This window comes from Geotrypetes seraphini, chromosome 2 (genome assembly GCF_902459505.1).
Source record: "Geotrypetes seraphini chromosome 2, aGeoSer1.1, whole genome shotgun sequence".
In the NCBI taxonomy this organism is placed as follows: Eukaryota; Metazoa; Chordata; class Amphibia; order Gymnophiona; family Dermophiidae; genus Geotrypetes; species Geotrypetes seraphini.
The window spans coordinates 253,693,451-253,718,838 of NC_047085.1; the positions used below are offsets into that span (position 1 = coordinate 253,693,451).

A 25,388-nucleotide genomic window follows, 5' to 3' on the forward strand; every position below is an offset into this window, starting at 1 on the left:
GAAGAGAACTGGCATGGTAAGACTTAGGCTCTGGCCTAATATACCAGCACCTAACGCTTGGATGCCTAAGTCAAGTTAGGCGCTGGTAGGTGCAATTTACAGATCAGGCCCGAAGAGCCTGTTGTCACATTTTTAATCCTCCTGCTATGCCAGTAAAACAGCCAGAGGAAGCAGCACAGAGCAGTGGAAGCAAAACCTAAGCTTCAGTCACTCTGTGGAAGACAGAACGAGGGGGCTGTTGCTGATGGCGTCACTGGAACCTAGAGAAGGAATTTACCGGGAATAAACCTATAAAGGCCCACACCAAATTTTTGGCAATTGATAAACCTTATTTTCCAGACCTCGGGAAAGCATTGATTTGCCTCAAAAATAAACAGCGAAAATTCCAAATGGTAAAAAACATCTAGAATCAGAAATTCTATATATACATCACCAAACTGCTGGTTAATGGTGGTCCATGATAATGTGGACTAAGACACGGTTGATAATTGCCTAAGTTTTTATGTTCTCTATATTGAGTTTGTTGTGGTCATTCATGAATATTTGTTATTAATGTATTGTAACAAATAACCAAATAAAGAATTAAAAAAAAAAAAAAAAAAAAAAAAAATGGTGGTTAGCAATTCTCAATGCTGACTAGGAACTATCTGAAAATTTCCTGACCTCGAGAAAGTACTGAATTACCTCAGAAATAAACATCAAAAATTCCATATGGTAAAACATCTGGAATCAGAAGTTCTCTATATATGTTTCCAAACAATGCTGGATATTGGTGGTTAGCAGTTCTTCAATGTTTCTAGAGTGGTTAATTGTCAGATAGTTCCTAGTCAGCATTAATGGTTTATACCTGGGGAATTTGGTGATGGTCCCTGTGTGAATAAATGACCTGGAAATAAAAGAGCAGAGTGGAAGCAAAGCAATGCCTGTGGCAACTGTTGCATGAGGCAGGTTAGGAGACCAAACCTGGGAGTGTAACTCACCATAGGCACTGGCTTCAGACTGGCACTAGCGGGTTTTGACTCCTGCAGGACAGTGTCTTTAGCAAAAATTAAACAAAGAAAAAACAGACAGTAAGAAAGGAGCCCTAGTCACAAAATCTTTATAACTTCTTTTGGTTTCAAGAGCTGTGTAGGCAAAAAAACCCCCAAAAAAATCTATACGTACTTGGATGAGAATCCTTCTGACCCCTTTATACCAGAGGTGACTTAATGCAGCACCATCCCCCTCATGCCAAATTCTGCACTATAGCAAGGTTCTCTTCACCAGCCCTAATTCAGACTGCTCCTACTCGACCTGCTACCACAGGGTCCTGACCACTAAATGCAAAAGAATTCCAAAGGTAACCCAACAAAGCTACTGGGCAGACAGGAACTATAGCTGCACAGATCTTGTCTGTGGTAGGGAGCTTAACTGTGGTAGGCTTCTTTGTAGACGGCTGTTATCACACAGCCACACATTCCCTCTTAGCTTCCTCTCATACCAGTTATAAATAAAGAATGTATTGTATTGTACTATTGCCCAAGGCAAAGAGGCACAAGGAGAGCTACACCAGTGTGGGAAAATCCCCAAACATGTGTGGAAAGGTATTAAAGGCTTTTCTGGGCTCGAGAGAGCAGATTTACAGTATCCATAGTTTTATCCTGTGATTTAGCCGTCTACAGAGAATCTCTACTTCAGGTCAGCAACTCTGCTTTCATGTGCTCATTTCTCAGTAAAATAAAATGGAAGTCTGCAGTCACGGAGTGGTGGTCAGCAGTGAATCTTGTTTTTATATTACTGTATACTGGGCACGTCTATACATCTATAAACTATAGGTCATCCTAGAGGGTTCAGAAACCTAGAATGTCTGTATTTTAATGCATTTTACATTCAAACTATGAAAAAATCTGAATCTAAATCCTGACGAGAAAGATAAATCATGCAAGGAAAGGAACGAATGTTCAAAAAGGGACATTAAACATTTAGCTTCTATTGCTGCAAAAATAAAGTCCCCTATCTGTAAATTTCTAGTAGCACTAGAAGGATTTTTTCAGCTGCACTAAATGTTCACATACTTCCTGAACAGTGCTGAGGCGGAGTAAGGGTGCTCCACTTTGCTATACAAGCTCTCCTAAATTAAACTGCTCAGCTATACATAAAGCAGTTGAATACCACTGGTTTACATATAGCTGCTGGTGGCAAGCGCTCTCCATATATAGCATGTATTCATATAGGTGGTGGTGAAAGATTTTTTTTTTTTTAAATGTCACAGTTGAATTTTAAAATTGTAACTTGGTCAATATTTAAACCCTGTGGTGATCTTGATTAATTATTCAACACTAAGGACCCTTATGTGAAAAGTAGCTGAACTTTTCATTCAGTAATTGGTGGCAGCTCCTTGAGCAGCAATAATTTTGCTAAATGTATACCATTAGAGTTGACCAGTCTTGCATGTCTTGAGGAATTCCCACCCATTCTTCTATAAGAATAGTTTCAATTCTCAAACATGTAAAGACTTCCTTGTATGAACAATTCATGCCACATGTCTACAGAGCTTAGATTGGGACTTTAACATGGCCAGTCCAAAAAGCACCTGTAACAGGTGTTATCCAAGGACAGCAGGCAGATATTCTCACATGTGGGCAACGTCATCCACGGAGCCTGGTATAGACAGTTACTGTCTCTTTAAAAAAATGTTTACGTCTCAAGACTGCCCATACCCACCCATGCACTGGTGCCTTCCCACCTGATATTGGCTTGTGGGCCATCAAGTCTGTAAAAAAAGCTTAGAAGCCAACTAGGGGAGACAGGAGGGTTATGAGAATATCTTCTTGCTGTCCTCAGATACAACACCTGTTACAAGTAAATAACTGTGCTTTATCCTAGGCCAAGCAGGCAGAATAAGGGTGGAGGGAAGAAGGCATTTAAACAGAGAATAAATTTTGAAGAACTGACTATCCCATCTGGAGTGATTCTCCAAACAATAGTGGGATGTAGCTGCCTTGCAGATGTTCTCAATGGGAGTGAAACGTAAGTGAGCTACTGAAGTGACTATAGCCCAAACTTTATGTGCAGTGACATGACCTGCAAGCATCAACCCAGCCCGAGCATAGCAAAAAGAGATACAGTCCGGCAGTCATAAGGAAATGGTTCTCTTGGTAACAAGAGCTCCAGATCTGTTTGGATCAAATGATAGGAACAACTAAGTATATATGTTTACAGACTAATGTATGGAGTGCTGCTTCACCAGGGTGAGAATGTGGCTTTGGAAAGAAGACAGGGAGAACAGACTGAATGAGATGAAATTCCAAGACTACTTTTGGGAGGCACTTTGGATGAGTACAAAGAAGCACTCTCTCATGGTAAAATGTTGTGCAAGATGGATCTGACACCAGTGCTTGCAGTTCACCGACTCTTCGAGCTGATGTAATGTAGATTAGGAATACTACTTTCCATGTGAGGTGTTTGAGAGATGACGTTGCTAGTGGTTCAAAGGGAGACTTCATCAGAGTGGAAAGTATAACATTAAAGTCCCAAATAACTGGAGGAATCTTGATTAGTGGTTTAATATGAAAAAGGCCCTTCATGAATCTGGATACTTAAGGATGTATAGATAAAGATTTCTTATCCAGTAGTGAATGAAATGCAGTTATAGCACTGAGATGAACTCTGATACAAGTAGTCTTGAGACCAGAATTAGACAGGTGTAAAAGAAAGTCCAGGAACGAAGGGAGAGGACAGGCGATTGGATCCAAGGAAGGAAGAGTAAATCAGAGGATGAAGCAAGTCCACTTAAAGCAGTAGCAACATTGAGTGGAAGGCTTTCTTGAAGCTTCAATGATAGCTGAAACTGGAGCAGAGAGCGCAAAAGTATTTACTGATTGGAAGAGAGATACCATACTGACAGAGCTAACGAGTATAGATTGGGATGGAGAATAGATCCCTCATTCTGTGTTGGAAAGGTTTGAAGTTTGATGGGTTCTTGAACACTGAATCAGAGGAGAGGGAACCATGGTTGTCAAGGCCACCAAAGAACTGTAAGAATCAAGGTAGCTATCTCTTAACAAGAGTTTGAGATAAGTCTTTCTGATGAGAGGTTTTGGTGGGAAAGCATAGAGAAATCTGTGATGCCAATCCAGGAGTAAGGTGACTGACTCTAGGCTATTGGGGAGTGTAAATTCTGTAACAGAAGACTAGAAGTTTGTGATTGTGAGAATATGCATAGAGGTCTACTTCTGGAGTCCCCCAATCTCTGAAAATCTGCCGTAATACAGTTGAGTGACCACATGTGAGATTGTAGAATTCTGCTCAGCTTGTCTGCCAAGATATTCTGCTTCCCTGCTAGATAAACTGCTTTCAGGAAGGTGCTGCGTGGTATCACCCATGACCAGAGATGGATTGCCTCTTGGCATAGGGGGGGCTATACCCAGTACCCCTTTGCTTGTTTATGTACTACATGGCTACTTCATTGTCTGTACGGATGAGAACCACTTGATTTAGAAGGCAAATCTTGGAATGTATACCGAGCATTGCGTATTGCCTGAAGTTCTAGAAGATTGATGTGAAGAGTCATCTCTTGAGAATTCCAAGTTCCCCGAGTATGGAAGCCATTGAGGTGGGCTCCCCAATCGAGAATGAAAGCATCTGTTAATATCTTTTGATGCGGTGGGGTGTGAAAGAAGTTTCCTTGGAGCTACAGGAATCAATAATGGTGTCCCCCAATTTCACAATATGGTGTCCTTCATTAAGTTGTGAAAAGGGAGCTTGAGACAGTCCCTTGGAATTTGCTCATAATCTAGAGCAGGGGTGTCAAAGTCCCTCCTCGAGGGCCGCAATCCAGTCGGGTTTTCAGGATATCCCCAACAAATATGCATGAGATCTATTTGTATGCACTGCTTTCATTGTATGCTAATAGATCTCATACAAATTCATTGAGGAAATCCTGAAAACCCGACTGGATTGCAGCCCTTGAGGAGGAACTTTGACACCCCTGATCTAGAGCATCAAAGAATTCAGCTCTGGGCTCAATTTCTGACTCAAGTTTGATAGGCAGTTCGTATAAACTCAGTAAATGACTCTCCAGTGGTGATCTCCTTCTAGGTGGGGGGTGGAGATGGGTCTGAACAGATCTCATATGACTTATCAGCTGAGAGCTCCTGGCATCAAAAGGAAGAATGGTTTGATAAGTGTGAGTCATATTCCTTGATGCCCTGTGGGGATGGAGAGCATCGAGATGGACAATGTCAAGAATGACATTGATTGAGGATGTGTACCAACTCTGACTTAAAGGAAAGCATCAAGAGATACTTCTAGGTCTTTTTCGGTGATTATCTAAATTCATTCTTTGCCTCTGTCTTTACCAATGAGGACACTACAACAATACCAGAAACAGGGAGGGTATTTGAGGGAAACATAGAGGAAAGCCTTACCACAGTGAATGTGGATTTGGACAAAATATACTATCAGATTGACAAACTAAAAAGTGACAAATCCCCTGGACTGGATGGAATTCACCCGAGAGTATTAAAGGAGCTTAAGGTTGAAATTGGAGAACTATTACAAACCCTAGCTAACATGTCAATTAGAACCAGGCAAATACCGGATGACTGGAAGATAGCGAATGTCATTCCAATCTTCAAAAAAGGATCGAGAGGAGAACCGGGCAACTATAGACCTGTGAGTCTTACATCGGTTCCTGAGAAGATGGTTGAAGCACTAATCAAGGATAGCATAGTGCAACACCTGGAAAATCACGACCTGATGAGAGCAAGTCAACACGACTTCAGGAAGGGGAAATCATGTTTGACGAATTTACTTCAATTTTTTGAGAAGGTGAACAAACAAATTGATAGCGGACACCCGGTGGATATAATTTACTTGGACTTCCAGAAAGCGTTCGACAAGGTCCCGCACGCAAGGCTTATGGGGAAACTATTAAGCCACGGAATAGAAGGGGACGTACTCAGATGGATAGGCAAATGGCAAGAGAATAGATTGCAGGGGTAAGCATAAATGGGAATTTCTCGGACTGGGAGAAGGTGACAAGCGGCATACCCCAGGGCTCGGTTCTTGGGCCCAACTTATTCAATATCTTCATAAATGACCTGGAAGAGGGAATAACAAGTAATATAATCAAGTTTGCAGATGACACAAAACTATGTCGGGAAGTTGGGTCACAAAAGGACAGAGAGGATCTCCAGAAGGATTTGAACCAGCTGGAGAAATGGGCGGAAAAGTGGCAGATGAAGTTCAACATAAAAAAATGCAAAGTGATGCACCTGAATAGGAAAAACAAGGAACATGAATATAAAATGTTAGGTGTAACATTGGGCAAAAGCGAACAAGAAAGGGACCTGGGGGTACTGATAGACAGGACCCTGAAGCTGTTGGCTCAATGTGCGCGGCAGCAAAGAAAGCAAACAGGATGTTGGGCATGATAAAGAAGGGAATCACGAGTAGATCGGCGGACGTCATTTTGCCGCTTTACAGAGCAATGGTCAAACCACACTTGGAATATTGTATCCAACACTGGTCTCCATACCTAAAAAAGGATATAAACCTGCTGGAGAGGGTACAGAGGCGAGCCATGAAACTAGTAAAAGGAATGGAAAATTTGAGCTACAAAGAACGCCTCAGAAAACTGGGACTGTTCACCCTCAAAAAGAGGAGACTGCGAAGGGATAGGATAAAGACTTTTAAAATACTAAAAGGATTCGACAAAATAGAGCAAGAAACATCGTTATTCACATTGTCAAATGTGACACAAACAAGAGGTCATGGACTCAAACTGAGGGGCGGCAGGTCCAGGACAAATGTCAGGAAGTTCTGTTTCGCACAGCGAGTGGTGGACGCTTGGAATGCTCTCCCGGAGGAGGTTGTGACGGAGACTACCATTCTGGGATTCAAGCGCAAGTTGGATGCACACCTTCTTGCAAATCACATTGAGGGATACGGGTAATCAAGGTCTCCATCAGGGAGCACCTAGCTTGGCCTCCGCGTGTGTGGGTTGCCGGACTAGATGGACTTAAGGTCTGATCCGGTGAATGGCGTTTCTTATGTTCTTATGTTGAAGTAGTACTTTGACATCTGGATGTTGGTCTCCTCAATCACGACTGATGACAATTGGGGAGTGCAAGATCTGGTTCTTGAGGCCTGTATAGGTCGATGCTTAGGCTGGGCTGGTACTGGTTGTGTCATCGCAGGGCTTTGAGCTGCTTATGACCACAGCATGTTAGCCAACTCCCCTTTTATAATCTCCTTTATCTGCCCATGCAGAAAGGTCACTGGTTCCATAGTGGTCTGTACAGCAAGTGCCACAAGGTGTCTAGGCATTGGTGACCTCAATGAGGCACGTCTCTGAGGAGACAGAAGCTGTATAGGAGAGTGTGCCTTAATGCACCGATGCTTAAGAGTGTGTCTGTAGTGTTGATGCTTGAGAGGATGCTAATGCATGCCTGGACAGGAAAGCATGCTTATGCCTCTTAGCCATTATGATGGATGATCCTGATGGCGAGAATGCCGATGTTGAGTGAGGTGGGGAAGTCGGTACTGTCTTCAATGCCGGAGTTTTGTGCATATCAGCATCAAAGTTGCAGACGTCTTGGTACTGTCGATGTCAATGTTCCTGAGTCAATGGAAAAAGTTTGCCAGACTGGACCTGTCTAGCCTTCAGTGATCTTTTTTGAAGCGTAGAGCACTGCTTACAAGAAAGTGGATGGTAAGCAGTACCAAGACATTGAAAATACCAATTATGTGGATCAGTGATAGAGATGGTCCTCCTGCACCGAGTGCATCACTTAAAACCACTGAATGGCTTTGACATAGGGCGAAACAACGCTGATGCAAGATTTAACGATTCGATGGTCCTCAGAGATCAAGTAGATCGGTCATCAAAAATGATTTGATGCTCCCGGCCTGAAAGCAGGCTGGCTAGGGGCTGAAGGCCAGAAAACAAAAAGTGGAAAAAATAAAGTTATTTTGAAAAGGGGAGAAGGAAATGAAAAATAAAGTAAAATACTAAAGAAAATAAACACATGAAGGCACAAAAAACCCTGAGTTTAACACTCTTTGGACTAACTCCAAAGAACACAGCTTCTCAACTCCACGGAAAACTGAGAACTGATGTTCCCGCAAGCCAACATCAGGCAGGAAGGCACCATCATATGCGGGCAGTCTCGAGATTTAAAATGTTTTAAAATGACAGTACACTTTTGCATTGTCCGTACCAGGCTCCGTGGACGACATCACCCATATGTGAGCATATGTTGTCTGCTTGTCCTAGGATAACATGACATTTATTCTTCAGACATTGAATATTTAGGGTGATTGTCTTGCTGTACGATGCACTTTCAACTCATGGATGGATTACTTAACATTCTTCTGTAGAATTTTCCCGATATAAAGCAGGAGAATGTGGCGCAGTGGTTAGAGTTACAGCCTCAGCACCCTGAAGTTGCGAGTTCAAACCCCGCACTGCTCCTTGGGACCCTGGGCAAGTCTCTTAATCCTCCTCTGCCCCAAGTACATTAGATTGTGAGCCCACTGGGACAGGGGATAGGGAAAATGCTTGATGTACTTGTATGTAAACCACTTTGAGTGTGGTTGTATAACTACAAAAAGGTGGTATACAAGTCCTAATCCCTATCCCTATCCTAAAGCAGTATTTATGGTTCCGTCAACAATGAAAAGCTAAGTCCTGATGCAGCAGAGCAGCCCTTGCACCATTTTATCTTCACCATGATGCTTGATAGCTGGGATGAGGTTCTTAATTTGGAAAGCAATGGGGGTATTTTGCTAAACTAAATGCTTGCTGTTGTGTCCAAAAAATTTGATTTTTGGTTCACCTATCTGGAGAACATCATCCCAGAAAATCTGAGTCACTATATGCTCTTTGATAAACTTGATGTGGACAGCAACATTCCACTTCAAGAGCAGAAGTTTCTTTCTAGATATTCTCCCTTGAACCCCATTTGTTTCCTGATGGTTGACACACGAATCACCAGATCAGCTGTAGTAAAATGTCTGCAGTACATTAAATGATAGTCCAGAATTCATTGCGACTTTGTAGATGATTCTCTAGTTTGCTCTTACAATAATCTTGACAGGATGACTGCTTCTGGGTAGACCCTGGAGTTTTCAGTTTTCCATCTGTGGAATATTTGTCAAAGCATGGATGGATAGAATCACAACTATTTAGAAATGGCTTTGTAACCTAATCCAGATAACTAAGAATCAATTACTTTTTTTGTAAGTCCTAACAAAAGGGGAAAGGGATTTGATATACGCATACTGCCTTTCTGTGATTACAATCACAGCACTTTATATATTATACACAAGTACTTATTTTGTACCTGGGGCAATGGAGTCACAAGGAGATGCAGTGGGAATTGAACCCAGTTCCCCAGGTTCTCAGATCACTGCAGTAACCATTAGGCTACTCCTTCACTCCACAATATGATCAGTTCAAGCAAAGAAGACTTTAGTGTCACAGTGTGGAAGAGTGGGCCAAAAGTTCTCATGTGCCATGTGAAAGACTGAGGAACAGAAGATAATTACACAGGAACAGAGAAAATGACAGCAGATAAAAGACCATATGACCTATCAAGTCTGTCCATTCATGGCATCTACTATTTCTTTCTCTCCCTTAGATAACCTATGTACCTGTCCCAAGCTTTCTTGAATTCAGATACAACTTTCGTTTCTACCACCAGGAGGACATTCCACAAATTCACCACCTTTTCCATAAAGCAGTATTTCTATAGATTATTCCTGTCTTCTATCTCCACTCCAGTCAGGTTTCCGACCAAGCCATAGTACAGAATCTGTCCTTCTTGACATCAATGATGACGGCTGGTCAATGCTGGATAAAGGAAATGATGCCTTATTGGTCCTGCTTGACTGGACACTATAGATCATCAACTTCTACTAGACCGACTCGCTAACATAGGAATCAAGAACTCAGCACTGCAATGGTTCACCTCCTACCTGGATCAAAGAACATAATCTGTGCTACTAGGGACAGCTAAATCAAACCCCAAATCAATTAAATACGGAGTTCCCCAAGATGCCTTGCTATCTCCTCTCCTCTTCAATCTGTATATCAGGCCAGTTATCAACATTGCACACAAATATACAACATTAAGATTCTCTCCTAAGTTGATGACCTTCAATTATTGCTCCCCCTAGCAATCAGCCAACTCAACTCACTAACCTCCTACACTGCCTCTCTGATATGAAAAGCTGAATGACAGCCAATAAACTCCAGCTGAATGCCTCAAAGACTGAACTACTCTGGATCAGGAAAAAGAACACTACTTTCACCCGTCCGACACTATCCTGGGAATCCACCCCCTTAACAGCAAAAGACCAGGTACGAAATCTTGGAATTATACTGGATGGCTACCTGTCCCTCTCCACCCACATCTTGCAGGTAGTTTCCACATCTTTTTACTACCTACGCCAACTGCGAAGGATCAAACCCTACCTCCCAGAAACAGACTTAGCTTAACTGCTAAATGCCTACGTACTCTCTAGACTACCGTAGACTACTGCAACTCCCTATTCAATGGCACGCTGCAAGAGATCTAAAATGCCTCCAAAAAATCCAGAACTCAGCAATTCGACTTCTATACAACCTCAGCTACCATGACCCCATTACTCCAGCACTCTATGCAGCTTACTGGTTACCAGTCAAAAAACGATGCATCTTCAAAGCCCTGGTGATGACACACAAGAGATACTACCAAAAAACTCCAGCTTACATAGCATCCAAGCTATGCCTATACACCTCTAACCGCCCCCTCTGCTCCAAAGCAGAACAAAGACTCAGCATTCCCGCAGGGAGATCCCTCCGAATGAGTACGGCATACAAACGATCCTACTGCCATTTCCTACCTCAGCTATGGAACTGACTACCCACACAGATCAGGTTGCTAGACTCACTAATAACCTTCCGCAGAGCAGTAAAGACCTTCCTTTTCCTCCAATCGGGCCATTAAAAACTGCCTCCTCAATATACTTCTCCTAGTACTCTTCGCTATGACCAGTCTGGTCTCTAGAATAAGCTCTGTTATTGTCTACTGTAAACTATTTGTTGTCATGACTAGTCTGTTTTCAAACGATTGTGAATGTCTACTTGTAACCCGTTCTGCGCTTCTGGGAGAACGGGATAGAAATCAAAATAAATAAAATTTTACATAACATAACATACATTTTTATTTATATACCGCAAAAGCCTTTCAGTTCCATGCGGCTTACAAAAGAGATGGGCAGACCATTGTCAGTGAGCTCAATAGATAGAATTATTGGCATCAACAAATTAGTTTCACATCAGCATGCTGCTTTGAAGGGATTACAAGGGTTTTTAATAGCTTTCTAAAATGCATATATGATCCGCCTAGAACCGCAAGGCACAGGCGGAATAGAAATCTCTAATGTAATGTAATGTTGATATTCTAACCATTTGGCCCAGTTCAGTATCCCTGGAAGTGGCTTGGTATGATAAAAATCAGTTAATGAATCTTTTCTGAGTACATTTCCTTTCAGCTGAAATGTGTTTTATGCCACAGAAATATTTTAAATATCTCTAATCATATGTCCCCTCTCCCACCTTTCTTTCAAAATATACAATACACATTGAAATTAGTTGAAATTATTGCTTCTAAATGGAGCTGCCACCAGTTGCTGAATGAAGAGTTGCTAAAGGTTTGAGAACAAGGATACATGTTGAATCAATATTGTATTGCGTTATCTATATCACAATATACATTCTTCAAAAATGTAACTGCTATAGGTACTTCAAAAGCCACACCAAAATGCAGTGGAAGTCAATGGGTTCCTGAAGGGACCAACCTGCATACTTAAGCACTTGTGAAGAGACAATGAGTAGTTAAATAAATTAATATGTGAAACGGGGTGTCCTCAGCTTGCACACTTACATAGAAACATAGAAACATAGAAGATGACGGCAGAAAAGGGCCACAGCCCATCAAGTCTGCCCACTCCAACAACCCTATCCCCTTGAATTTACCCCCCTAGAGATCCCACATGTGTATCCCATTTCCTTTTAAAATCCTTTACGCTGCTGGCCTGAATCACCTGAGGTGGAAGTTCATTCCAACGATCGACCACCCTTTCGGTGAAGAAGAACTTCCTGGTGTCGCCATGAAATTTCCCACCCCTGATTTTCAGCGAATGGCCTCTTGTGGCAGAGGGGCCTTTAAAAAAGAAGATATCATCCTCCACCTCAATACGGCCGGTGATATATTTAAACGTCTCTATCATGTCTCCTCTCTCTCTACGTTCTTCAAGTGAATATAGCTGCAATTTATTCAGCCTTTCTTCATACGGGAGGTCTTTGAGTCCCGAGACCATTTTGGTGGCCATTCTTTGAACCGACTCAACTCTCAGCACATCCTTTTGGTAATGTGGCCTCCAGAATTGTACACAATACTCCAGATGAGGCCTCACCATGGATCTGTACAATGGCATTATAACTTCGGGCTTCCGGCTGATAAAACTTCTTCGGATGCATCCCATCATTTGTCTTGCCTTTGATGAAGCCTTCTCCACTTGATTGGCAGTCTTCATGTCTTCGCTAATGATCACCCCCAAATCACGTTCCGCCTTGGTCCTAACTAAGGTTTCACCATTTAGTGTGTAAGTTTTGCATGGATTCCTGCTGCCGAGGTGCATGACCTTACATTTTTTAGCATTGAAGTTTAGCTGCCAAGTCGAGGACCAATGTTCCAATAGAAGTAGGTCCTGCGTCATACTGTCTGGTAAAGTGTTCTCACTTACTATGTTGCATAGTTTGGCGTCATCGGCGAATAATGTGATTTTACCCTGAAGCCCCTGAGTCAGATCTCCCACAAATATGTTGAAGAGGATCGGGCCCAAGACCGAGCCCTGAGGCACTCCACTGATCACCTCCGACGTTTTTGAAGGGGCACCATTTACCACCACTCTCTGAAGTCTACTGTTTAGCCAATCACCGACCCATGTAGTTAACGTCTCTCCCAGTCCCATTGATTTCATCTTGTTCAATAGTCTGCGGTGCGGAACGCTATCAAAAGCTTTACTAAAGTCCAAGTAAACGACGTCCAGGGACTCACCCACATCCAGTTTCCTTGTTATCCAGTCAAAGAAACTAATCAGATTGGATTGGCAGGACCTGCCTCTGGTAAATCCATGTTGGCGGGGATCCCGTAGATTCTTCTCGTCTAGGATTGTATCTAATTTATGCTTAATTAGTGTTTCCATGAGTTTACTCACTATGGATGTGAGACTCACCGGTCTGTAATTCTCAGCCTCTGTCCTGCAGCCCTTTTTGTGGAGTGGGATTACATTGGCTGTTTTCCAGTCCAAGGGGACTTTTCCCGCCTTCAAGGAAAGATTGAAGATCACAGACAATGGCTCTGCCAGGACATCACACAGCTCTCTAAGCACCCTGGGGTGTAGATTGTCCGGTCCCATGGCTTTGTTCACTAGACACCTCACAGTGATATAAAAAATTAATCGATCACACAAGTGCATAAGTAAAGCAGAACATTCCACTAAAAGAGCCCCCCAGCCAACTCCTAAAAGTGAACTCAGACTTAGCTTGAAGATTCGTCCATTGGTCTGTAGTCACAAAAGGAGGGTAGCATTCCTACACAACCTCATAACCAGGTTCAACCAACTTGAAGTCTCTTCATCTGGAACCCATTGCCAATCAGGGAGGAGATGAATCAAACATGTTGCCACATCCAACGAACAATTGAAAAACAGAGCCAGCTGAGAGGAGGGCGAATCTTCAAGCTAAGTGAGTTCACTTTTAGGAATTGGCTGGGAGGCTTTTTTAGCAGGACATTCTGCTTTACTTATGTGAGACACCCTGTTTCACATATTAATTTAATTAATTTAACTACTCATTGTCTCTTCACAAGTGCTTACGTATGCAGGTTAGTCCCCTTCAAGAACCCATTGACTTCCACGGCTTTTTGGTGTGTCTTTTGAGTTATCTATATAGCAGGATTCTCTCTATCTCTCAGTAAGGTTTAAATTAGGTTGTAATTACGGTATATATTACTTATAATGGGATGAGATTGGCAGTGGACAGAGTTAACAAGTACACTATGCAGATAGCTGGGGTGAAACATCGGAATGCCTTGCCAGGCTAATTACGTCTCTGTGTAGAATGTGCTAGCTTTAAAAAACTATTGAAAACTGTTATTTGTTAGTGCATTCATGTAAATGGATTGCTGATTGGACAGAGGTACAGGTGTTAAAACAGTAGATTATAATTTTAAGATTGTCTTGTTTTTGTATTTTGCATGTTTTTTTGGAAACTGCCTTGGTTTAGGCAGTGTATACATTTTTAAATAAATAAATAAAAATCAATCTGTGCTAAAATACAGACCATCCTGGTGGGGGGTGTCACAGAATCTCTCAGCACCTGTCTCTTAATTAATGAATGCACAAACCAGATCTCAAAGTCCTTCATGTGCTTTCTTGCAGCTTCTCCAACAGCCTTGACTGCCTAGAGCCCCAAATCTCACTTCCAGGTCATGCGATCCACCACCTACCAGTGGAGAAAGAGTCCAGAGCATCCAAGGAGCTTCCGCTGTTCTCAAAGCTGTCCAGTGTGTCTAGCCGGGACTTGGGGTATGGCAGCAGGTCCAGACTATCCAGCGAGACCCCTGCTGATGCTCCTGGAGCATCAAAGGTATCCAGCATGGAAAGCTTTCCAAAAGAGGCAGGAGGCAGTGGGGAGGAGACTGGTATGCTCCCCTTCACCACAGGAGGCAACAGTGGAGTTCCCCCTGGGAATACTTGTATCAATTGGGGCATCTCACTGGGCAAGTTGGTAGGGATAGTACTGTGAAGCATAGACTGGCAGGAAGGAAAAGAAAAAAACAACAACAACATATTAAGGCCAAGAGGACAGACAAGCAGAAGAAATACACAAGGCAGGAAGTCATGGCTCTGTACAGATTAGGCCCTCAGGCAGAACACTGAAGCTAGTCAACATGTGGCTAGTTTGATTAGAACTGCTAGTCACCACAATCTTAGTCAAGCTCTCTCTCCACTTGATTCCTGTAGCAGATCAGGAGTGGATTCCAAGGAGAAAACAGTAGAAAATTCTATGGCACAATTGCATAAATTAGCATGTGTTTTCTATTAGTTGATGTGCACGACACATGTTAATTTAAAATGGAAAGATTTTCTATTAAAAAAAAACTAAAGTCTGTCATATTTTGGGGAATTTCTATATCAGTTTTCTTGTCCCCCACCCCCTTAAAAAAACACTTACTTTCTTTCAGCCATCTTCTCTTATCCTGCTATCTCTCTATAACATGCCTTCTGCCCATCTCTACTCCTCTCTCTTCCTCATGGCATTTTCTCCTATTCCCCATCTCCATGCATCTTCTCATTTTGCCTTTACCTGTCCCTCCCCCCACCAAGTTGACTCTTCACTCTTCAGAGACCCACTGACAGGAGGATAACCAATGAGACACTAAATACCAGGGTGCAAATTAGAGCTGTATTTTACTATTCAGTCAATTATGAATAATGGCCATTGAGCTTTAACATAAACAATAAAAGAGACAGTGTGAAAAGCAGAGATCAAATGTTTATTTCAGTAGGATTTAGCACAGTAGCGCCCCAAATTATTCATATTTGAATTTAAATCATAATAATATATTCAGAGCACTATTTGGAGCTGAATTGAAATCAAATATTCTGAAAAGCCATACAAATACAAATTATATCACAATAACTGAATGATCAAATCGTCGGAAAGGTAGAACTATATATAAAAAGAGGAATTAAGTAGAGACCAATCAAATTTCAGTTTCGGTGCCAAAACTGGCCCCAAATCCTTTTTCTGCCAAGTTTCAGTTTCAGCCAAAAAGTTATGGTCATATTTTCAGTTTTGGCCAAAGCAGACAATGTATTTTCAATGGAAGCCAAACATTTGTACTTTGTCCTTTATCTCCCTCCCTCCCCATTCCCTCTGAACAGGAGTTGCCTTTCTCCCTTGCCCATCTGTAGGCCCCTCAGGCCTATCATACAATCCCTGCCATTCTAGGGGGTCTACTCAGAGTATGCTCTGCTTTCAAGATGGCTGCTATGAAATCTACTGGCAATCTTGTGACACTGCCAAAATGATGCCAATTTGAGAGTAGAGCTGACAAGGGCAAGAATGACTGGGAATCACTTCTGCCCAGACTACAACACTTGACCAAAAGAGACTATAAGGTGGTCCGAGTCGGATGGGGTTGCTAATCTTTGCATATTTGTTTTTTTGTATGTGTGTGTATGTAATGTGATTGCAAATAATGCAGTTATGATTTTGCATAGCAGTTTATATAGGAGAGTGTTCCAAATAAAATATTTTGCTTAAAAAAATGTTTTAACAGGAATTTAAGCCTGTAAATTTGGCTCTTTAGGAATTAGCCTCCCTGGAGATCAGTTGTCACTCCAAACATGGTGCAAAGTCAGTCACTGTAAAAACACTGTGGCTTTTACTTTCAGTTTTCGTTAGCTGAGGTCCATGTGTGCAGAGACTATTTTGTGTAGAGGTAAATTACGATCTTTCATTATTTAAATTATTATACATATTCTGGCTTGGATACTATTTGGGCGATTCTACAGAATTTCCAGACTCTGTTGGGTATGATGACAATGAAGTATTTTAATCACACTTGTGGGATGCAGAAGCTAGATTCTATGAGAAAGGAATCTGCAGTGATTGTTTTCAAGCACACGTACTAGTTAAACTTATAGTGTTAGTTGGGAAATGAAATCATAATAATTTAAATTGAATCAGGTTGGGCAGACTGGATGGACCATTTGGATCTTTATCTGCCGTCATCTACTATGTTACTATAATAAAATGAAGATTATATATTAAAATGTATTGCTCTTGATTGTAATTTTTCAGAGCATTATAGTCTTTGCAATCAATAACATCAATAGGCTTCTTTTATTCTGGATTGTGTATCAAGCTTGTATAATGTTCGCAGTACCCAGTATCTAGACTCCTTTACCCTATTTAGTATACCATGCTTTTTCTCTTGTTATTTGTGCGGTTTTGATAAGCATAAAAAGCTGGTGATCGTGATTTTTTTTTTAACATGTTCTCACAAAGTTCCTGTCTCAGATGATATTTAATTACATCTGCACTGAATTGGAAACCTAAATGTGCCAGACCTGATGAAAAGTCTTTGTTAAAAGGGCTCTCTCAGTTGTCAGTCTGTGGTTGCAGTTCCTGGGACTGGGGGGTAATCTGTAGGTTTAGCAGGAGGCTCCTTAGTGCAACTCTGACAGTCCCCAGCGGGTCTCACTGCTTCTCATTCACACAACCAAACTTAAGTTTTCAGTTTAAGATGAAACAGGCGATACATTTCGGCTACAGTTTCGATTTCTGCCAAAAAAGACAGTTTCGGCCAAAACATGAAAAACCCAGTTTCAGACTGCTTCTAGAATTGAGTCAAACAGACAAACTTCTGCAAGAAACAGGGCTACAACATGGAATCTTTATGGATAGAATTCATAACTGAAGGGAAAGAAAATAGTGGTAAGGTTAAGGTTATTACTGTCTGCCAGGACAGACAGAATGAACAGATGATGAACACACACAAGTTTAGGGAAGCAAAATCTGTTAACACTATAAAATAATGGACAATTTCAATTACTTCAGTATTGACAAGATAAATGTCGCCATCAGGAAATGCTAGGGAGGTAAGTTTCCCAGCTGAAATACATATGGAGCAGCTGATTCAAAATCAACAAGATGGGAAGTTATTTTAGATCTAGTCCTAGGTGGAATACAGGACTTGGTGATAGCAATTTTGGAGCCAGATGGCAACAGTAATCATAATATGATCACATTTCAGATAAGTGAGAACTGATGACTCCGCTCACAAATTTGCTCCGGTAGCCTCCCCTTCAAAACCTTCTCCTTTGCGGTGCACGCCAACCATCTTCCTGCACTCTGCTAAGCTGTGCTTGCCCAAAGAAGGAACACTGCTTTGTTCTTGCCTTCTGTATGTCTATTTCTGGCTCCGTATGCATGCTCTTATTTATTTTTATGAATGCTTCCACCAACATTTTGCTGTCCTTGTACAATCGATCATCCTTTCCAGGCTGGACTACTGCAACTCCATCTATCTAAGTTTAACCAAGAAAAGTCTCCAAAGACTTCAGTAGATCCACAATACCGCGGCTAGGTTGATCTTCGCAAAAAGTAAATTTGATCATGTTTCCCCGCTTCTGTCAAAACTTCACTGGCTTCCAGTGATTTCTTGGGTTCACTTTAAATGTACCTGCCTAACATTCAAGATCTTGCATGGCATTCTTCCTCCTCTAATTCCACTATCCTGGAATTCTACGAGACCTGACACTACCAGATCCATCCAAAAACTCAAACTATCTTTCCCCTCGCTAAAAGGTGTTATTTATGCGGGAAAATTAGGGAAATCTCTTTTCTTCAAAAACACTGAGCTTTGGAATAACCTTCCTGCCCTGCTGTGGAATCTGGGCTCCTTCCAATTATTCCGAAAGCATCTGAAAACTTGGCTATTCTCAAAAATGTAAATTTTGCTACCCTCTTTATAATCACTAACTCTTATTATGTTTTTCCTTTCTTATATTAAAGTTCCTGTAAACCGTGCCGAGCTCCATCTCTATGGAGAGGATGTGGTATGTAAACTTAAGGTTTAGTTTAGTTTATATACTTCATTTAACTGTTTTAGTCTTAATTTTATTAATATAGCATTTTAATTCATATATAGCAGTGGTTCCCAAACCTGTCCTGGGGTACCCCCAGCCAGTCAGGTTTTCAAGATATCCCTAATGAATATGCATGAGAGAGATTTGCATATAATGGAAGTGACAGGTATGCAAATCTCTCTCATGCATATTCATTAGGGATATCTTGAAAACCTGACTGGCTGGGGATCCCCCAGGACAGGTTTGGGAACCACTGATATATAGCATTTTAATTCATTTAATTGTTTTAATTTTAATCTTACCATTATTGCACTTTCCCATTTACATATTGATTTCTTTTCTTTTAATTGTTTTTCTAATGTCTTGTCCCTCTGCTCCCAATAGGCTCTCCTGCTTTCTGAGAAGACCGCTGCTGCTCGCCCAACAAATTTGCTCCGGTAGTCTCCCCTTCAAAACCTTCTCCTTTGCGGCGCACGCCAAAGGAGCAGATCTTGCTTCTTTATGCGCTCCTTCATGCGGCTTCTTCCATCCAAACCCTATTATCATTGGGGATTTCAATATACATTTCGATCAGCCCAATCAACCAAACACATCTGAACTCCTAACTCTCGGACACCACTGCTCTCGTCCCTTACTCATTCTGCAGGACACACCATTGACATGATATTTGGTCCAAAAGCTAGCATCCATATCTTTCAAACTCCACAAACCTACTCTCTCCCTTGGTCAGATCATGTCCTAATCAAACTGAAACTAAATTTTCAAACTCATCCACCCTCTGCCTCACAGAATACTTATACTTCCAGAGACATCAATAAAATTACAACTTCTGCAATACAAAGCTCTTTTAACCTGGACCTACAAGACTTCGCTAATCTTACAATGGAAGAACAATCTGATCTCTGGAAAGACTCAACACAATCTCTTATAGACCTCCTAGCCACCCCCCAGGAAAAAACCTCTCGTTTACAATCTAAAAAGAAGCCATGGTACACTGAAACCCTTACCCTTCTTCGCCGTCAACTCCACTCTTCTGAACACAAATGGCGGCAATCGTGGTGTAACAATTCCCTACGCCATTATAAAGAAATCGCTACACATTACAAACTTCAATACAAGCCAAAAAAGACTACTATTCAAAATACATAACTACTATCCTCAATTCTTCTTCAATGTTTAGTATCGTACGCTCTCTAGCCCCATACTCAAACAAGAAACCTCCCTCTTCTCTTACACAACCACCAGCCTCAGAACTTGCTACCTACTTTGACCAGAAAATAAAAGATATCAGACTAAACCTAGGGCCACCTAAACCCTTACAGTTCCCAGACCCTTTAGATCAGACAAACTACTTACTCTTCGGCACTCTCTCCAACCTCAAACCCTCTTCTTTACCTGACCTACTAAAAGTCTTCCAATCAATCAACTCTTCGAATAACCCAACAGAGACTATTCCTCCTTCAATCTTAAAAAAAAAATTATTCCCTATTTAGACCATTCATTTGGAAATGATAACAAAAAGCCTTTCTTCCAGTATTGTCCCTAAAGCTAGAAATCTGCTCTAGTTTTTCCTAAATTAAAAACCAAAACCTAGATGAAACACAGCCAGCTAATTATCGCCCCATTGCCAATCTTCCTCTCATCACAAAACTTACGGAAAAAATAGTATTGAACCAGCTTACTGAATTTCTTGAAAAAACCAACACCCTTCATCCATACCAAACTGGCTTCTGCTCTTATTACTCTATAGAACTATCCCTACTTGATCTCACCTCCATTATATACTACTTCCATGATCATCTGTTCTTCTCATCACTTTGGACTTGTCAGCAGCTTTTGATACCGTCTATCACTATCTCCTCCTCAATCATCTTAAGAACTGCTGTGTCATAGGCTCTGCCCTCTCATGGTTTACCTCTTTACTTCGAAGACCATAATTTTAAAGTCTGCTTAAAAGAAAAAACCTCATCTCCTATTCCTCAAATGGTATTCCCCAAGACTCCATTCTCTCTCCTTTACTATTTAATATTTTTCTAGCCCCTCTTCTCACCCTAGCTCAATCCATCGGATTCACAATTTTTGCTTATGCAGACGACATTCAACTTTTCCACCCCATTGATCTTGCCGATATTCGTAATATACAAGAAATAAATACTAAACTTGACAAAATTAGTGACTGGCTCTGTATAAACAAACTCTCTCTCAATATAAATAAATCCTGCGGTAGGTATACTCTTCCAAATCAGAAACAATTAAACCATAAATGGACAAATTTCTGTCAAATCTTGCCCAATAAAAATGGAATAAAAAATAAAACTGCTCGGAGTCATCCTAGACAAACATTTAACCTCTCATGACCAAATAAGCTCCGTTATAAAAAGTTGCTTCTATAAACTCCGTCTCATCCGTTCTTTAACCTCCATCCTTGAAATCGACGCTATCACAACCCTTATTCACTCACTGGTCATTTCTCATCTAGATTACTATAACTCCCTATACCAGGGGTCTGCAACCTTTAAGACATAAAGAGCCACTTGAACCCGTTTTCGAAAAGAAAAAAAAACTTGGAGCCGCAAAACCATTATAAAACAAATCTAACACTGCATATATTGTTTCTTATCTTAATGCTATATACAGGATCACTAAATTGAAAATAAAATCATTTTTCCTACCTTTGCTATTTGGTGATTTCATGAGTCTCTGGTTGCACTTTCTTCTTCTGACTGTGCATCCAATCTTTCTTCCTTTCTTTCAGCCTCCTGTATGTTTCCTCTCCTCCAGACTTCATTCTCTCCCCCAACTTTTTCTTTCTGTCTCCCTGTTCCCCCTTCTTTCTGTCTCCGTGCCCTCCCCCAAGCCACTCGGTTTGCTGCAACGGCAATCGGGGAACAGCCCCCAAGCCACCGCCGTCCCAAGCTTTCCCTGCAGAAGTGTTGCGCTGACCAGCATTCCGCTCCCTGACGTCAATTCTGACGTAGGAGAGGAAGTTCCGGGCCAACAAGGCATTTCTCCTCATTCCATCCAGCCTGAGCCCCATCTCTCCTTGATCCAGCATTTCCCTTCTGTGTCTGTCAGAATTACCATTCCACCTATTTTCCAGCATCACCCTTCTTTGTGTCCATCTCACCTATATCCCTATCTCACCACTTTTTCAGAATCTTCATTTGTCTCTGTCCCTGTCTTTACCCCATGTTCACCATTTGCCCTTTCAATGTCTTTATTTCCCCCCCCACACTTTTTCAGCATTACTTCTATGTCTCTATTTCACCTCCTTTTCATGTCCCCTCTGTATCTCTATCCTTATTCAGTAGGTCCTGCTTACCCTTTCTCTTCTTTGTGTCACTATCTCCATTTTCAGCTTTCCCCCCTTTTCCTTTGTTACTGCACCCTGTAGCTAGAATCTTTCCACCCTCCCTCTACTCCGGCCCAGCCCAGTATGAAAGATTTCCTTTTGTTTCCCTCCCCTCTCTCTTTCTCTCTCTCTTCTCCTCCCTCACCCACGAGTCCTGCATCTGGCCCTCTCCCTTCTACCTGCACCTGGCAACACCCCCCTGCTCCGCGGCTCTCTTCAGCAACTCGTCAGCAGCAGTGATCAAGACAAGCTGCCGACATCGAGGCCTTCCCTCTACGAGTCCCGCCTTTGTGGAAAAAGGAAGTTGAAACAAGCGGGACTCGCAGAGGGTAGGCCCCGACGTCAGAAGCTTGTGTCGATCGCTGCTGCTGAGTTGCCGAAGAGAGCCGCGGAGCAGGGGATGTGGCCGGAAGCAGGTAGAAGGGAGAGGGAGATAGGAAGGCTGTGGATCTCCGGAGCATGACACCGACCCCGGCCAGGATGATTTCTTTTTCAGGCACCTTACAAGTCCAGCGTCGCGGAGGGAAATAGCCATGCTGAGCAGTGAGCTCAGCACTACACAGATGAAAGCCTTGCTTGCTGATTGGTCCGGCGGCACGGCGGGGCGGGGCCGCCGGACCAATCAGCAAGCAAGGCTTTCATCTGTGTATGTGCTGAGCTCACTGCTCAGCATGGCTATTTCCCGCCGCGACGCTGGACTTGTAAGGTGCATGCCTGCGTGACACACTACCGGAGCCGCAGCAAAGGTGGAAAAGAGCCGAATGCGGCTCTGGAGCCGCAGGTTGCCGACTCCCGCCCTATACAATGGGATTACCCAAAAAGAATCTCTGTCGTCTGCAGCTCATTCAAAATACGGCAATTAACCTCATTTATAAGGTAGGAAAATTGATCATGTCACTCCTCTTCTGCGAGAAGCTCTTTGGCTTCCCATAACATATCGTATCACATATAAAAACTTACGCGCTTACCACCCTTTCTTGACAAACTTATCATTCCCTATTGCTCTTCCCGGACCCACAGATCAGCTGATCAGAACTTATTGACCATTCCACCTATCAAGGAATTTTACTACACCAGAAATACTAATTTCTCCGTTACAGCTCCAACTTTATGGAACGCCATGCCACTTCAACTCCGCCATGAAAATTCAATCGATAAATTCAAAATTAAATTAAAAACCTTCTTATTACAAGACGCATTCCACAGCATTCAATAATCTTCTCCAACAGCTCATTAAAACAACAACAACAACAACACAACACTTTTAAGAAGCGATCTCCCTTCCTGGTGTTTCTTTCTCTCCCCCTTTCTCCCCTTACTTTTAATTTGTTTTAACGATATAATTATTAGCTTTCCTTCCCTCTCCACCCTCAAATTCGTGTTTGTAATCATATATTGTCTACTTCATGTTCACATTTCCCCCCATTACCCCCTTCAAATATTTATTTTAATATTTTTAGCTTTGTAAACCGGCCAGGTACAAGTTGATGGTCAGTATATTAAAATTTAAATAAACTTGGAAACTAAAAATTAATGCAGCAGAATCCCTTAACTTTTTAAAAAGGTAACAATGTTACAATGAGGAAAATGGTAAAAAGCTAAAAGAGACAGCTGCAAAAGTTAGGAGTTTAAATCAGGCATAGATGTTGTTTAAAACTACCATCTTGGATGCCCTGACAAGATGTATTTCCACTTACTAAAAGGGTGGAAGGAAAGCCAATAGACAACTGTTAATGGTTAAAGGAAAGATGAAAGAGGCTATTAGAGCCAAAACAACATCTTATACAAAAATGGAAAAAGCAGCATTGATATGGAAGACTGAAAGAGAATTTGAAAAGAAGTTTGCCATGAGGGTAAAAAAATTCAAAATTAAACTACACTAATTGGTGCTGTCAATCAGCAATGTAAAATGGTATTCCAATTTAATCAATGTAGAGAAATAGATCACAAATTAAATTAATCCCACATTGGACAAACAAATTCTTCATGACCAGTCAGAAGTGACCATTGTAAAACAAACACTTTAGCGCTGAAAAACTTGAGATTAGACTTGGAGATTAATTGGATGTCAGCTATTTGAAGAAGCTAGCCTGCTATATAAAGTCATTTGTAATAAAACTGGCTGTTGTCTGTCATGATACACCTCAGCTGTTTGAAAGAAAAGTTCTGGCTGCAATTTCTTGCGTGATGTGCTGAGGAGAGTGTACATATGCTGAAGGTAACTTTCATTTTCCTAAAAGTTTTGTTGTTGTTGTTGGGTTGTTTTTTTTTTAATACTGTATGTTTTTTGAATGTGTTTTTCTTTTTTCAGGAGTCCGTTGCCTTGATGCAGTAACCGCAACACAGCTATGTTGGCAAGAGTTCTCCTGCATAGCCTAAAAGATAAGTTTGTGTTTTCTAGTTTATTGAAGTAGAGGCTCTCTATTAACGTTACAAAATATTGAAATGTCTTATAAGAAGAATATACTGTGGACAGATGAGGAGATGATTGTTGGCCATAGTTTGTCAGTGCTACAGTGTTTGTTAACAATGGCCACTTCCGATTGGTCCTGAAGAATTTAAAGTTTGTCCAATGAGGGATTCATTTAATTTGTCAATCAGCAATGACAGCATTTGAAGCTGGCTTTGCTGCATCTCAAGCCTTCAATGTCGGTAAACTGTGGCTGGCTTCAGGGCCATTATTGGCAAGCAGCTTCACATTTTTTGTAATCTTTGGTAGCTGTACTTTGCTACAACTTTTAGTTTAAAGGATTTCAAGTCATTTTAATTTGGTATCTATTACATTGCTAATTTAATACAAAAGTAGAGTTGGGGATAGGAGAAGCTCATTAGTATCAAGAAACAGGCCTTCTAGCAGCTGATTATAATGTTCACAGAGTGGGGGGGGGGAAGGGGGATACTCCAAAACTAGTGTGATAAGAAGTAATATCAGGGGAGGGAGGGGAGAAGGGGAACAATACAACAACAAAAAAAGATGGCCATTGTTTCAGAATTGTTATCTTACTGTTACTGAATGTTAGTGTAGTCATCAAGGTATGCCGAAACATACATTCTCCCCTCCTTTACTAACGCATAGCGTGGGTTTTAGCGCCGGCAGCAGTGGTAACTCCTCCAACGCTCACAGAATTCCTACGAGCATCGGAGCAGTTACCGCTGCTGCTGCCGGTGCTAAATCCACGCTACGCGTTAGTAAAGGAGGGGGGATTGTCAATTTAAGTCTCTTTCTTGTCTCTTTTACATTAGGGTTATCTAATACTAGCCTCAAACAAGGATGATATCCTTTATAAAGCTTATCAGTAATGAAAGGGAATAAGCAGTCGGGTGGACATTGGGGAACCCA

The 25,388-nt window shown here is 41.6% G+C and overlaps 1 protein-coding gene across 6 annotated transcripts in view; it reads right to left on the bottom strand.

The window, feature by feature from the left end:
• The window catches only part of ZC3H7B (zinc finger CCCH-type containing 7B), a 204,980-nt gene that overhangs the window by 98,313 nt on the left and 81,279 nt on the right, over nt 1-25,388 (bottom strand). For 5 of the 6 annotated variants that reach the window (XM_033929400.1, XM_033929398.1, XM_033929401.1 and 2 more), the window contains 2 exons: nt 14,544-14,850; nt 981-1,036 (listed from right to left, as the gene is read on the bottom strand). The exons of the other annotated variant lie outside the window; for it this stretch is intronic. In XM_033929400.1, the coding sequence (XP_033785291.1) occupies nt 981-1,036; nt 14,544-14,850 (363 nt within the window). The remainder of the gene's footprint in view (nt 1-980; nt 1,037-14,543; nt 14,851-25,388) is intronic. 6 annotated transcript variants of the gene reach the window in all.